The sequence below is a fragment of the Palaemon carinicauda genome, chromosome 39 (assembly GCF_036898095.1).
Source record: "Palaemon carinicauda isolate YSFRI2023 chromosome 39, ASM3689809v2, whole genome shotgun sequence".
Taxonomy (NCBI): Eukaryota; Metazoa; Arthropoda; class Malacostraca; order Decapoda; family Palaemonidae; genus Palaemon; species Palaemon carinicauda.
In genome coordinates this window covers 46,339,790-46,356,556 of record NC_090763.1, presented here as the reverse complement: position 1 = coordinate 46,356,556, position 16,767 = coordinate 46,339,790, and the positions used below count along the sequence as shown (strand labels likewise).

Here is a 16,767-nt window from a genome sequence, read left to right as displayed (position 1 = left end):
AACAAAGCTTCTACAGAGCCATCTTCAAATCTCTTCGTATGGAACCAAAGTCTTTTAAGCGGACGTAACAGAGTACTATTCCTAAAATATTTTATTTTTCCTTATTTCCTTATTTCCTTTCCTCACTGGGCTATTTTCCCTGTTGGGGCCCCTGGGCTTATAGCATCCTGCTTTTCCAACTAGGGTTGTAGCTTAGCATTTAATAATAATAATAATAATAATAATAATAATAGTAATAATACTGACATTTCAAAGCTACGACGACCATGAAGAAGAATGAAGCAGCGACGAGATTTGGAACCAAGGCGTTAAGAGTTTTTGGAACCAGCCTGGCTTTTAAGAACCAGACCGTGAGATATGGGATGGTAAGCTACTGCTACCATTGCCATAAGAAGCCCCTGGGGGAATGGGCGGTTGGGGGGGCCATGGTAACCGCTAGGGGTTCGGTTTGGCCCTAGGGTTTGGCGGTTAGATAGTGGCCGGGAGAGAGCCCGCCTTCTCCCGCCGAGAGAGGAAAAGGTTTTGCATAATGCCAGCTAATTATTCACTCTGTTGTCTGTCGTCTTCTCATCTTCCGCAGTGCCTAAATGCTTAGTGGCTCCGGTTCTTTCCTTCACATTTTTTATTTTCTTCGTCCGGTTTTTTCTCTCATCTCTGGGGACTTAGTGTCAACCTTCAACAAGGGAAGAGAGAAGAGAGAGATTTTGAAACATTCCTTTTTTTTTTTTTTTTTTTTTTTTTTTTTTTTTTTTTTTTTTTAAGGAGGAAGAGCTTTGTTATGTGGCTGGATTTCAGTATGGTATTTCTCGTTGTTTATTCTGTTCTTATTATTGCAAGAGGAGTTATGATGGGGATGAAATATGATGAGAATGTTCGCCCAAAAAAAAAAAAAAAATAAAAAAATAAAACTATTAATCTTATAATGACTAAATTTATGAGCATGTGCAAATAATTATACTTACATTCACATGAACCAGGGTTTTTTTTTCTAGAATAAATTTATATCTTCGTTTCAGGAGAAACATTATATAGCTTTTGATAACTGAAATGTATAATAGAATTAAAATAATTTCTCGTTTCTATTTATCAATATTATTACAAAAAAAAATATGATTGTATATCTCATGTTTGTACGTTTGTTTGATTATTTTAACCTTTGGGCCTATCCATTGTTTATGTGTATGTTATTGGGTAGCGTCATCTTCACTTATGGCAGAGAGAAATACTCAAGGATCAATGAAAGAGAAAACTATCTATTAAAAATACTGTACATCGGGCTTTAATCACCCCCTAATATCCAGTCTGTATGCTATCTTGAACCCTTCTGTTAATTAATTTGATCTAAGACATCCTTTACAGCAGTGGTTCCCAAACTTTTTTCTGTCATATCCCCCCCCCCCTTGGACCCAATTCAACCATCCAGATTTCCCCCTTCATGTGTATGAGGGAAAAGAGTAGTTAAAACACACTTGAGACTATTCCCTAATTTATTTTTCAAATGTGCTTATATACTGATAGACATATAATTACAGAGTAAATTGGATAGAGAGCAGTTAGTAACAACTAAGCATAGTCATAGAGCCTGTTATTATTATTATTATTATTATTATTATTATTATTATTATTATTATTATTATTATTATTACTTGCTAAGCTACAACCCTAGTTGGAAAAGCAGGATGCTATAAGCCCAGGGGCTCCAACAGAGAAAATAGCTCAGTGAGGAAAGGGAACAACGAAAAATAAAATATTTTAAGAAGGGCAACAATATTAAAATGAATATCACTTTATAAACTATAAAAACTTTAACAAAACAAGAGGAAGAGAAATAAGATATATGATAGAACAGTGTGCCCGAGTGTACCCTCAAGCAAGACAACTCTAACCCAAATAAAAGTTAGTAGGTAGTGTAATTATTTCCTCTCCTGGAAGCTTCAAGTTTACCCCCAGGGGGAAATTTTCCCCCAGTTTGGAAACCACTTCTTTACAGTATTCTGTCATTGTGTTCTGCTCACTCAAACAATGACCCTAATTCATATATGTATGTGTGTAAATATCACCCACGAATGGCATTTAATACCGAATTCTATCTTGGGAATATATATCCACTTGGAATTCATTTTATGGTAACAGCTTCTGGCCGGGTGGGGATTCGAACCACCACCTCTACGGCTGGAAACCATGCTGGCAGGGACCCTACCTACTAAGCTATCAAGAGAGACTAAAAGTTTATGACAAGTCCCCCTACATATTCCTATCGAATTCAGGAATCTGTTCATAGACTTGAAATAAACCCATCTCCACCATGATAGCTGAATCGTGAGTTTGCAACACGTGGTTATTTTAATGAAATGCCATTCGTGGGTGATATTTACATTAATTAAAATCACGTGTGCTTGTGATATATGTTCATGTATGTGTGTGTATATACTGTAAATATGTGTATATGTATTTTATGTGGTAGCATCATCTTCACTTATGACAGAGAGAAATATTCAATGATCAATGAAAGAGAAAACTATCGATAAGTATTGTTGAGTATTGTTGTGACTCAAAGACAGGATGAAAGCAACTGAGTGAGTTTATTATAGAACACTCTCCTTTATATACAAAAGCTCAATGCAACAGGAAATTTCATGTTCAAAACCGACACTGTTAACGATGAGAAAAACAGGCATGTTTATTCAGGTTCTTTTTAGTGCGAGGGAAGAGCGAAGATACAAGCATAATATATACACAAAATGAACTATGTACGATCGTGTGACACACGGTTGGTACACTTTCTATTCAAAATACCCCAGACTAGATGTTATCTTGCTTATAACCTTTGAAACACTTCTGTTAGTTATTTTGATATAAGACACCCATTACAGTACTCTGTCATCTTTTTTTTTTTTCCTTTTTTTCAGCTGTGTGTTTCTCGCCCGAATTTTCTGGTCCCGTGGCCAACGTGACTGTCCCAAGAGGAAGAGATGCTAAGTTTACCTGCCTGGTCAGACATCTCGGCGGATATAGGGTGAGTGTTTGCTCGTGTCTCGAGGGTTAGTTAGTCTCTTCTTCGTTCTCTTGCTTGAGGGTACACTCAGGCACACTATTCTATCTTATTTTTTTTGCTCGTGTCTCGATGGTTAGTTAGCCTTTTCTTCGTTCTCTTGCTTGAGGGTACACTCAAGCACACTATTCTATCTTATTTATTTTTTTTTTTGTTAATTTGTTCTCTTCATTTATTTATTTCCTTATTTCCTTTCCTCACTGGGCTATTTTTTCCCTGTTGGAGCCCCTGGGCTTATAGCATCTTGCTTTTCCAACTAGGGTTGTAGCTTGGATAGTAATAATAATAATAATAATAATAATAATAATAATAATAAGTCTTCTCTCTCTTATCAAAGTCTGTGACCTTGGTCGTTGTGATGCCAAATAGCTTAAAATCAGTCAATAAAAATTTTAATTTTTCATCGGATTTAAATTTAGTATTTTCTTGAGTGATCAAATTGTTGACGAAATTATTATTATTATTAAATGCTAAACTATAACCCTAGTTGGAAAAGCAGGATGCTATAAGGCCAGGGGCCCCAACAGGGAAAATAGCCCAGTGAGGAAAGGAAATAATGTCAAATTCGTGATCTTTTGCAAAGGAAAATTGATCTTTGGGTATAGTAAATGATAGTTAATGGTCGTGAAAATTGACACATATTTGTGTAAGAAATGGATTTAATTAATTACAGTAAGTAAATATTTCTCTTTTTCCCTACTTTTTTTTATCAAGTGATGTGGAATTGCTAAACCTTTTTTTTTTCAACCCCACGTCAAATGTGTGTTGTTTGATTATTCGTAAAATTATTATTTGTGATAAGACGTGTTTCATATCATTGGTATGTTTCATTTCCCTTGTGTCACGTACATGTTCGAAGGGAAAATAATTATCAAGTTATCCCAACTGGGTAGAAATGTAGTAACATTGTCGGTAATGGTAAGGTTCCTCCAAAAAAAAAAAAAAAAAAAAAAAACTATTTCCCATTCTTTTAAGAGTTAACCAGTTGAGTTTTGATGTTGGTTATTGTCCTTTTGGACAATTTAAATAGTTTTTTATGTGTGAAAATTTTGCACTCATCCAAAAGTTGCCACTTCTGCTCGCCTGATACGAATTCGAATCATACTCTCTCTCTCTCTCTCTCTCTCTCTCTCTCTCTCTCTCTCTCTCTCTCTCTCTCTCTCTCTCTCATGCGTGCGCACACACATACTCACTCACTCACACTAAGTCAGTGCTTTTTGTACGAGAGAAAGATATATTTTTGTTAGTTCTACCAACTTTTGTAGCCGTTTCTTGTTTCATGCAGAAAAAATTCGCTTAATTTTTGGCCAGAGAATTGTGCAGTGCTTTTCCCCGACCATGGCAATGCTGCCTCTTGTATTATATGATCTCTATAGGGACTTCTTGTGTCAAGGATTATACATAGAGCAGTTGAGACATCCCAATATTTAGGAGGTATGGGTGAACTTGAAACTGGATATTAATCGCACCCTTTTTGGCTCAAAAATATCTTATGGGCTGCTGTGGCCTGATTGGTAACGTCTTTGCCTGGTGTTTGCCAGTCGGGGGTTCGAGTCCCGCTCAGACTCGTTAGTGCCATTAGTTTCTGCAACCTTACCATCCTTGTGAGCTAAGGTTGGGGGGTTTGGGGGAGCCTATAGGTCTATCTGCTGAGTCATCAGCAGCCACTGCCTGGCCCTCCCTGGTCCTAGCATGGGTGGAGAGGAGGCTTGGGCGCTGATCATATAATATATGGTCAGTCTCTAGGGCATTGTCCTGATTGCTAGGGCAATGTCACTGTGCTTTGCCTCTGCCATTCATGAGCGACCTTTTAACCTTTTAAGGTCAAAACGTCAATAAACCAACGAAAAGGAAAGCAAGAAAGAAAAGAAAAGAAAAGTCAGATCGAGGATCCATTATTCAAAGCCCATCATTTATTCCGTTCACTGTCTCCGTTCCAAAAATCTATTTCGTTCGCTAATCTTTTTTTCAACCGTAATCGGCTTTCCTTGAAATCTTTTTTTTTTTTTTTTTTCAAGGAGGCCCCCCAGCCCGCTCGCTACCTTCCTCTCCCTTACCCTTTCCTCCGTAACTGGATAATCTCCTTTAATATTATAAATCTGGGTTAAGCCGTACCCACTACTTTCAGCAATCTTCCAAAGTGTTTTTAACACTCCTGGAAAGAACTCTCGGACGCAGACCGGTGATTGCTTATACAGATATTTTCCCTAAGGATGTCCCGGCGGTAACTTGGCGCTCTTCTTTCGCGGTATTTTTGGACAGCAACGACATGGACACCTTTCCATTGATATATGTTCAGTGGCCACTTTCCTCTTGTTTAGGGTAGAAGGGACTCTTTAGCTATGGTCAGCCGCTCTTCTAGAAGGACACTTCCAAATCAAACCATTGTTCTCTAAATTGGATCCTTTTCTCTGGTTACGGTTCTTTCCCTTTGCCTACACATACACCGAATAGTCTGGCCTATTCTTTCCAGATTCTCCTCTGTTCTCATACACCTGACAACACTGAGATTACCAAATAATTCGTCTTCACCCAAGGGGTTAACTACTGTACTGTAATTGTTCAGTGGCCACTTTCCTCTTGTTTAGGGTAGAAGGGACTCTTTAGCTATGGTCAGCAGCTCTTCTAGAAGGACACTCCAAAATCAAACCATTGTTCTCTAGTCTTGGGTAGTGCCATAGCCTCTGTACCAGGGGTTTGATTTTAGTGTCCTTCTCCTAGAAAAGCTGCTTACCGTAACTAAAGAGTCTCTTCTACCCTTATCAAGAGGAAGGTAGCCACAGAACAATTACAATGCAGTGGTTAACCCCTTGGGTGAAGAAAATTTGTTTGGTAATCTCAGTGTTGTCAGGTGTATGAGGACACAGGAGAATATGTAAAGAATAGGCCAGACTATTCGGTGTGCATGTGTAGGCAAAGGGAAAATTAACCGTAACCAGAGAGAAAGATCCAATGTCGTACTGTCTGATCAGTCAAAAGACCCCATAACTCTCTAGCGGTAGTATCTGAACGGGTGGCTGGTGCCCTGGCCAACCTACTACTTATAACGGGTCAGTTGCCTGATAAACCTTCTCCAATGCCTTTTATCTAGGCATCCTCTTCCACCAAACCTCTTCTCTCCATATCATCCTTCACCTTATCTAGCCATCTAGGTTTCTGCTTCCCTCTCGAACTTCTCCCCCTAACAGGTGTCTCCGAAACCACCTTCACTCCTTCCCCACTGTCCACGTTTCCACACCAACTGTCTATCGTAAAAGTATCGAATCTACTTCAAATTGGAAAGACTGTCTATCGTAAAAGTATCGAAAATACTTCAAATTAGAAAGACTGTCTATCGTAAAAGTATCGAAAATACTTCAAATTGGAAAGACTGTCTATCGTAAAAGAATCGAAAATACTTCAAATTGGAAAGATTGTCTATCGTAAAAGTATCGAAAATACTTCAAATTAGAAAGACTGTCTATCGTAAAAGTATCGAAAATACTTCAAATTGGAAAGACTGTCTATCGTAAAAGAATCGAAAATACTTCAAATTGGAAAGATTGTCTATCGTAAAAGTATCGAAAATACTTCAAATTGGAAAGACTGTCTATCGTAAAAGAATCGAAAATACTTCAAATTGGAAAGATTGTCTATCGTAAAAGTATCGAAAATACTTCAAATTGGAAAGACTGTCTATCGTAAAAGAATCGAAAATACTTCAAATTGGAAAGATTGTCTATCGTAAAAGTATCGAAAATACTTCAAATTAGAAAGACTGTCTATCGTAAAAGTATCGAAAATACTTCAAATTGGAAAGACTGTCTATCGTAAAAGTATCGAATCTACTTCAAATTGGAAAGACTGTCTATCGTTAAAGTATCGAAAATACTTCAAATTGGAAAGACTGTCTATCGTTAAAGTATCGAAAATACTTCAAATTGGAAAGACTGTCTATCGTAAAAGTATGGAAAATACTTCAAATTGGAAAGACTGTCTATCGTAAAAGTATCGAGAATATTTCAGATTGGAAAGACTATCATAAAAGTATCGAAAATACTTCAAATTGGAAAGACTGTCTATCGTAAAAGTATCGAGAATATTTCAGATTGGAAAGACTATCATAAAAGTATCGAAAATACTTCAAATAGGAAAGACTGTCTATCGTAAAAGTATCGAAAATACTTCAAATAGGAAAGACTGTCTATCGTTAAAGTATCGAAAATACTTCAAATTGGAAAGACTGTCTATCGTAAAAGTATCGAAAATACTTCAAATAGGAAAGACTGTCTATCGTTAAAGTATCGAAAATACTTCAAATTGGAAAGACTGTCTATCGTAAAAGTATCGAAAATACTTCAAATAGGAAAGACTGTCTATCGTTAAAGTATCGAAAATACTTCAAATTGGAAAGACTGTCTATCGTTAAAGTATCGAAAATACTTCAAATTGGAAAGACTGTCTATCGTAAAAGTATCGAAAATACTTCAAATAGGAAAGACTGTCTATCGTTAAAGTATCGAAAATACTTCAAATTGGAAAGACTGTCTATCGTAAAAGTATCGAAAATACTTCAAATAGGAAAGACTGTCTATCGTTAAAGTATCGAAAATACTTCAAATTGGAAAGACTGTCTATCGTAAAAGTATCGAAAATACTTCAAATTGGAAAGACTGTCTATCGTAAAAGAATCGAAAATACTTCAAATTGGAAAGATTATCATAAAAGTATCGAAAATACTTCAAATTGGAAAGACTGTCTATCGTTAAAGTATCGAAAATACTTCAAATTGGAAAGACTATCATAAAAGTATCGACAATACTTCAAATTGGAAAGACTGTCTATCGTAAAAGTATCGTATCGAAAATACTTCAAATTGGAAAGACTGTCTATCGTAAAAGTATCGAGAATATTTCAAATTGGAAAGACTATCATAAAAGTATCGACAATACTTCAAATTGGAAAGACTGTCTATCGTAAAAGTATCGTATCGAAAATACTTCAAATTGGAAAGACTGTCTATCGTAAAAGTATCGAGAATATTTCAAATTGGAAAGACTATCATAAAAGTATCGACAATACTTCAAATTGGAAAGACTGTCTATCGTAAAAGTATCGTATCGAAAATACTTCAAATTGGAAAGACTGTCTATCGTAAAAGTATCGAAAATACTTCAAATTGGAAAGATTTTCGTATCTTATGCGGGAAGAAAAGCTGTAATAAGGTCCCCATTAAACCTATTGTAAAATTGTCCTTTTCTACTTTTAACCCATTTTAGGTCCAAAAAATGAGTATGATTTAATATGGCAAAAACGTAGAAGATGCCCTCATCTTTAAACATAATGTAGGTAGAAAATAAACCTATTGAGAAAAAGTGTCTTTTTGTTCTTTCAACCCATTTTAGGTCGAAAATAAACCTATTGTAAAAAAGTGTCTTTTTGTTCTTTCAACCCATTTTAGGTCGAAAATAAACCTATTGTAAAAAAAAAGTGTCTTTTTGTTCTTTTAACCCATTTTAGGTCCAAAAATGTAGTATGATTTAATATGGCAAAAACGTATAAGATGCCCTCATCTTTAAACATAATGTAAGTCGAAAATAAACCTATTGTAAAAAAAAGTGTCTTTTTGTTCTTTCAACCCATTTTAGGTCGAAAATAAACCTATTGTAAAAAAAAAGTGTCTTTTTGTTCTTTCAACCCATATTAGGCCGAAAATAAACCTATTGTAAAAAAAGTGTCATTTTGTTCTTTCAACCCATTTTAGGTCGAAAATAAACCTATTGTAAAAAAAGTGTCTTTTTGTTCTTTCAACCCATTTTAGGTCGAAAATAAACCTATTGTAAAAAAGTGTCTTTTTGTTCTTTCAACCCATTTTAGGTCCAAAAATTAGTATGATTTAATGTGGCAAAATCGTATAAGATGCCTTCATCTTTAAACATAATGTAGGTCGAAAAACTAGTAATATCCTCTTCTTTTCAATCCATCGCAGGTTGGCTGGGTGAAGGCGGACACGAAGGCCATCCAGGCAATCCACACCCACGTCATCACTCACAATCCTCGGGTCCAAGTCCATTTCGACGATCACTCCACTTGGCACTTGGTCATCGAAAAAGTCACCGAGGACGATAAGGGGCCCTACATGTGCCAGATCAACACGGATCCCATGATAAGTCAGGTCAGTGGAAGGAGTCAAAGGTCATTTTGAAATTCGTTATTTCCTAGGGCAATGAATAGCTTCATGATTTACTTTTTTCGTTTGAAAAGAGACGATTTAAATTAGATTCTCTGTCTGAAAAGGGACGATTTAAATTAGATTCTTTGTCTGAAAAGGGATGATATGAATTAGATTCTTTGTCTGAAATGGGGCGATTTCAATTAGATTCTTTGTCTGAAAAGAGACGATTTAAATTAGATTCTCTGTCTGAAAAGGGATGATATGAATTAGATTCTTTGTCTGAAAAGGGACGATTTAGATTAGATTCTTTGTCTAAAAAGAGACGATTTAAATTAGATTCTTTGTCTGAAAAGGGAAGATTTCACTTAGATTCATTGTCTGAAAAGGGACGATTTAATTTAGATTGTCTGAAAAGAGATAATTTAAATTAGATTCTTTGTCTGAAAAGGGACGATTTAATTTAGATTCTTTGTCTGAAAAGAGACAATTTAAATTAGATTCTTTGTCTGAAAAGCGACGATTTAATTTAGATTCTCTGTCTGAAATGGGACGATTTAAATTAGATTCTTTGTCTGAAAAGAGACGATTTAATTTAGATTCTCTGTCTGAAATGGGACGATTTAAATTAGATTCTTTGTCTGAAAAGCGACGATTTAATTTAGATTCTCTGTCTGAAATGGGACGATTTAAATTAGATTCTTTGTCTGAAAAGAGACGATTTAAATTTGATTCTTTGTCTGAAAAGAGACGATTTAAATTAATTCTTTGTCTGGAAAGGGAGGATTTAAATTAGGTTTTTTGTCTTTTGTCGGAAAGGGATGATTTAAATTAGATTCTTTGTCTGAAAAGAGACTATTTAAATTAGATTCTTTGTCTGAAAAGAGACGATTTAAATTAGATTCTTTGTCTGAAAAGGGACAATAGGAATTAGGTTCTTTATCTGAAATGGGACGATTTAAATTAGATTCTTTGTCTGAAAAGGGACGATTTAGATTAGATTCTTTGTCTGAAAAGAGACTATTTAAATTAGATTCTTTGTCTGAAAAGAGATGATTTAAATTAGATTCTCTGTCTGAAAAGGGACAATAGGAATTAGATTCTTTATCTGAAATGGGACGATTTAAATTAGATTCTTTGTCTGAAAAGGGACGATTTCAATTAGATTCTTTGCCGGAAAAGGTACTGTTTAAATTAGAGTGTTTGTCTGGAAAGGGAGGATTTAAGTTATATTTTTGTCTTAAAGGGGACGATTTAAATTATTCTTTATCGAAAAGTGGTGATTTGAATTAGGTTCTTTGTCTAAAAGCAGTCGATTTAAATTAGATTATTTTGTTAAAAGGCACGATTTAGATCAGATTCTTTGTCTGAAAAAAGTTATTTGAATTAGATTCTTTGTCTTAAAAGGGACATTTAAATTTGATTCTTTCTCTGAAAAGACAAGATTTAAATTAAATGGTTTGTCAGAAAAGACAAGATTTAAATTAAATTTTTTGTCTGAAAAAGGACAATTAAACTACATTCTTTGTCTGAAAAGGCACGATTTAAATTAGATTTTTTACCTGAAAAGAGGTAATTTAAATTAAATTTTTCTAAGTCTGAAAAGGGAGGATTTAAATGAAATTGTTTGTCTCAAGGGACGATTTAAGTTAAATTTTTTGTCTGAAGGCACAATTTAAATTAGATTCCTTGTCTGAAAAGGCACGATTCAATTTCGATTCTTTGTCTTGAAAGCCACGACTTAAATTAGATTCCTTGTCTGAAAAGGCACGATTCAAGTTCGATTCTTTGTCTTGAAAGGCACGACTTAAATTAGATTCTTTGTCTGAAAAGGCATGATTTAAATTGAATTCTTAGTCTGAAAAGGGACAATTTAAATTAGATTCTTTGTCTGAAAGAGGACGATTTATATTAGATTTTTTGTCCAGAAAGATGTGATTTGAATTAGATTCTTTTTCTGAAAAGGGACAATATAAATTAGATTCTTAGTCCGAAAAGGGACGATTTGAATTAGATTCTTTTTCTGAAAAGGGACAATATAAATTAGATTCTTAGTCCGAAAAGGGACGATTTGAATTAGATTCTTGGTCTGAAAAAGCTTGATTGAAATTAGAATCTTTGTCTGAAAAAGGACATTTGAATTAGAGTCTGTCTGAAAAGGATTGATTTAAATTTGATTCTCAGTCTGAAAAGGCACTATTGAAATTAGATTCTTTGTTTGAAAGAGGTCGATTTAATTAGATTCTTTGTGTGATAAGGCACGATTTAAATTACATTCTTGGTCTGAAGAGGGACAATTTAAATTAGATTCATTGCCTGAAAAGGCGTGATTTAAATTAAGCTTGAGAAAGGAACATTTAAATTAGATTTTTTGTCTGAGAATGTCATGATTTAAATCAGTTTCTTTGTCTTAAAAGGCACGATTTTAATTATATTTTTTTGTCTGAAAAGGCCAGATTTTAATTAGATTCTTTGTCTGAAATGGGGTGACGAGAGAATCTTAATCTGAAAAGAGGTGATTTAAATTAGATTCTTAGTCTGAAAAGGGACGATTTTAATTAGATTATTAGTCTGTATGGGGACGATTTTAATTAGATTGTTAGTCTGAAAAGGGACGATTTTAATTAGATTATTAGTCTGAATGGGGACGATTTTAATTAGATTGTTAGTCTGAAAAGGGACGATTTTAATTAGATTGTTAGTCTGAAAAGGGACGATTTTAATTAGATTGTTAGTCTGAAAAGGGACGATTTTAATTAGATTATTAGTCTGAATGGGGACGATTTTAATTAGATTGTTAGTCTGAAAAGGGACGATTTTAATTAGATTATTAGTCTGAAAAGGGACGATTTTAATTAGATTGTTAGTCTGAAAAGGGACGATTTTAATTAGATTATTAGTCTGAAAAGGGACGATTTTAATTAGATTCTTAGTCTGAAAATGGACGATTTTAATTGAATTATTAGTCTGAAAAGGGACGATTTTAATTAGATTCTTAGTCTGAAAATGGACGATTTTAATTGAATTATTAGTCTGAAAAGGGACGATTTTAATTAGATTCTTAGTCTGAAAAGGGACGATTTTAATTAGATTATTAGTCTGAATGGGGACGATTTTAATTATGTTCTTTGTCTGAAAAGGGACGATTTTGATTAGGTTCTTTGTCTGAAAATGGACGATTTAAATTACGGAAACATTTCGAGTTTGAAGCTTCTTGATCATAGAAAGATGTTCATGAAATTAAAAAAATTTGATAAGTTAAATGTTTCCAGAACTTAGATGATTTTTTTTTTCTCAAACAAGAAGCAGTTTAAAATAAACTTAGAGATAATTTGAATAGAGGGTTACAAAGGCACATTTCATCTCATTGTCTCAGCCTCTGCAACTCGACAATTTAAAAATAAAAAAATCTAAGAGGTTTTAGAAAAGATAAAGCATTGTAAGTCAGGTTACATACCCGATCATTATTATCATCAATAGTGTACACGATCCGTCAAAATGATTGCTAAATATTAAGATAGATATGCACCTATAAGTAAAGCGCACCTCCTCTTACCAGGGTATGACTATTCAATCTATTTTCCTCCCACCCGAGGAACGGGGAGAAACCGAGTAGTTATATGTTTGGTAATGCCGCTGAGCGTGACCTGTATATATATATATATTTAAATTTATGTATATATATATATATATATATATATATATTTATGTATATATATATGTATATATTTATGTAATTATATATATATATATATATGTATATATATATTTATTTATGTATATATATATATATATATATGTATATATTTATGTAATTATATATATATATATATATATATATATATATATATATATATATATATATATATATATATATATATATATATATATATATATATATATATATATATATATATATATATATATACCCGTTTATATCTGTATGTACTGTGTATGTCAATAGGGGTAGGAGAAGATGATGATGATATATTATAAATGTGTGTGTGTATATATATATATATATATATATATATATATATATATATATATATATATATATATATATATATATATATATATATATATATATATATATACGCGTGTGTGTGTATAATGAATAGACAATATCTCAGTGGCTTCCTAATCTCGAAGACAGCATCTCTCCGGCCAAAAAAAAAAATAAATAAATAAATAAATGGCCTTTAGATAGTTTTAAGGATAAAATGGAAAACTGCATTTATGCTTCTTCATTTATTATTTAGTGTCATAAAATTCTCTGAAGCCTTGTGAAAAAAAAAATATATATATATCAAAATTAATTTTGAATTTTTCATATAAAGGAATCTTAAAATTTCATTTATCTATTTTTGTCAATTAATTAAGGAGTATCCTATTAGTTTTTCGGATCCTTTTTCCCAATATCTTTTATATTAACGCGTAATTCAATCAATCAAATAATGTACTCCTTATGTAGAGACGTAAAAAAAGCCATTTAAAACACATGTCAATACCAAAAAATAGATGGATTAGTGTAAATTCAGTTCTGTTGTTACCCTGATACTTATTTATTCATATACCATCAAAACGTAGGTACAATTGGCTTCATTAATTCCGGTACACAAACGTCTCTTCATCTTTCCGGGAAGTGTACCGGAATTAATGAGGCCAACTGTACCTCAAGGTGGTAATTCTCATCTTACAAACCATCCTAAAGATACTCTCTCTCTCTCTCTCTCTCTCTCTCTCTCTCTCTCTCTCTCTCTCTCTCTCTCTCTCTCTCTCTCTCTCTCTCTCTCTCTCTCAAATATCAGCCTTCAATGTCCAAGGTTAGTTAAGATAAACATTCTTTTCTAGTTCAAAGTTGGAGCAAATGCTTTTTTGTTGACCAGGCGGACATGAGTCTTTTTATAGTTTATTTATGCCATATTTGTTTTTGATGTTGTTAATAGTTTATATATGACATCTATTTTGACGTTGCTACTGTTTTTAGAATGATTTATTGTTAATTTGTTCTCTTCATTTATTTATTTCCTTACTTCCTTTCCTCACCGGGCTATTTTTCCCCGTTGGAGCCCCTGGGCTTATAGCATCTTGCTTTTCCAACTAGGGTTGTAGCTTGGATAGTAATAATAATAATAATAGAAATAGCTGTATGGTAAGAAATCACAGTTCGGCATATCAGCTGGTACAAGACATAAATCTTTCAAACAACCATTTTTTTTTCTTATTCAGTTTACTCCTTTTCTTACAACCAATTGCTAATCTTTCATTGTTCCTGTTCTAGTTATTTTCGTTAAATTTTATCTTTCGTTTTTGTGCGTTAGTCAATATAGCCACCTCACAATCTCTTTAGTCTTGTCTGCTTCGCCAAACACTAATTTTTTCACCATCGCAGAGCAATCTTCTTTCTCCCAACCTTATCTCGACAAATCTCCAGCATCCTTAAACATGCCGGGACAAATATTACACTTCCACTTACAGAAAAAACAGAAAGAAGGCGGACGGCATAAAAGAAAAGAAAAAAAAGAGAGAAAAGGGAGAAAAGAAAGCGAAGAAGGCCTTGGGTGAGCGTGGCGCTTGAGATATTGTTTCTGGATGCATTTTCTGGCACGATAAGTCTGTTGGTGTGTGAGTATTGGCGGCGACAGAAGACGTGACCCGAATTATAGCGCGTCCTGGCCAGCTAGCAGCCCAGCAGCGCCCCCTCCTCGCTGATGATCGTTCTATTTTGGCGCGGTTTTCCGTGCCTACAGTAGCCGTTGCGTTTTTTCCCCATATACGGTTTTTTATCGGGGATAATTTTCGAAAAATTTGATCGTATCATATACCAGGAACGAGCTTATGTTTTCCCTCCAGATGGCTTTGTTTTGTGTCTCATATTAGAAAAGGGGTTTCTTATGATATACGGTTACTTATCGGCGATAATTTTCGAAAAATTTGATCGTATCATATACCAGGAACGACCTTATGTTTTCCCTCCAGATGGCTTTGTTTTGTGTCTCATATTAGAAAAGGGGTTTCTTATGATATACGGTTACTTATCGGCGATAATTTTCGAAAAATTTGATCGTATCATATACCAGGAACGAGCTTATGTTTTCCCTCCAGATGGCTTTGTTTTGTGTGGCATATTAGAAAAGGGGTTTCTTATGATATACGGTTACTTATCGGCGATAATTTTCGAAAAATTCGATCGTATCATATACCAGGAACGAGCTTATGTTTTCCCTCCAGATGGCTTTGTTTTGTGTGGCATATTAGAAAAGGGGTTTCTTATGATATACGGTTACTTATCGGCGATAATTTTCGAAAAATTTGATCGTATCATATACCAGGAACGAGCTTATGTTTTCCCTCCAGATGGCTTTGTTTTGTGTGTCATATTAGAAAAGGGGTTTCTTATGATATACGGTTACTTATCGGCGATAATTTTCGAAAAATTTGATCGTATCATATACCAGGAACGACCTTATGTTTTCCTTCCAGATGGCTTTGTTTTGTGTCTCATATTAGAAAAGGGGTTTCTTATGATATACGGTTACTTATCGGCGATAATTTTCGAAAAATTTGATCGTATCATATACCAGGAACGACCTTATGTTTTCCCTCCAGATGGCTTTGTTTTGTGTCTCATATTAGAAAAGGGGTTTCTTATGATATACGGTTACTTATCGGCGATAATTTTCGAAAAATTCGATCGTATCATATACCAGGAACGACCTTATGTTTTCCCTCCAGATGGCTTTGTTTTGTGTCTCATATTAGAAAAGGGGTTTCTTATGATATACGGTTTTTTATCGGCGATAATTTTCGAAAAATTTGATCGTATCATATACCAGGAACGACCTTATGTTTTCCTTCCAGATGGCTTTGTTTTGTGTCTCATATTAGAAAAGGGGTTTCTTATGATATACGGTTACTTATCGGCGATAATTTTCGAAAAATTTGATCGTATCATATACCAGGAACGACCTTATGTTTTCCTTCCAGATGGCTTTGTTTTGTGTCTCATATTAGAAAAGGGGTTTCTTATGATATACGGTTACTTATCGGCGATAATTTTCGAAAAATTTGATCGTATCATATACCAGGAACGACCTTATGTTTTCCTTCCAGATGGCTTTGTTTTGTGTCTCATATTAGAAAAGGGGTTTCTTATGATATACGGTTACTTATCGGCGATAATTTTCGAAAAATTCGATCGTATCATATACCAGGAACGACCTTATGTTTTCCTTCCAGATGGCTTTGTTTTGTGTCTCATATTAGAAAAGGGGTTTCTTATGATATACGGTTACTTATCGGCGATAATTTTCGAAAAATTTGATCGTATCATATACCAGGAACGAGCTTATGTTTTCCCTCCAGATGGCTTTGTTTTGTGTCTCATATTAGAAAAGGGGTTTCTTATGATATACGGTTACTTATCGGCGATAATTTTCGAAAAATTTGATCGTATCATATACCAGGAACGACCTTATGTTTTCCTTCCAGATGGCTTTGTTTTGTGTCTCATATTAGAAAAGGGGTTTCTTATGATATACGGTTACTTATCGGCGATAAT

At 34.1% G+C, this 16,767-nt stretch overlaps 2 protein-coding genes across 2 annotated transcripts in view; one reads left to right on the top strand and one right to left on the bottom strand.

Annotated features, from left to right (window-relative positions):
• Positions 1-16,767, bottom strand: part of Tmhs (Tetraspan membrane protein in hair cell stereocilia) — a 189,357-nt gene that overhangs the window by 32,811 nt on the left and 139,779 nt on the right. The window lies entirely within an intron of this gene.
• LOC137630903 (uncharacterized) overlaps positions 1-16,767 on the top strand; it is a 72,051-nt gene that overhangs the window by 814 nt on the left and 54,470 nt on the right. Inside the window, exons 3-5 of the mRNA XM_068362440.1 lie at positions 1-64; positions 2,910-3,016; positions 9,021-9,206. The exon at positions 1-64 is cut by the window's left edge and continues 69 nt beyond it. Coding sequence (XP_068218541.1) covers positions 1-64; positions 2,910-3,016; positions 9,021-9,206 — 357 coding nt within the window. The remainder of the gene's footprint in view (positions 65-2,909; positions 3,017-9,020; positions 9,207-16,767) is intronic.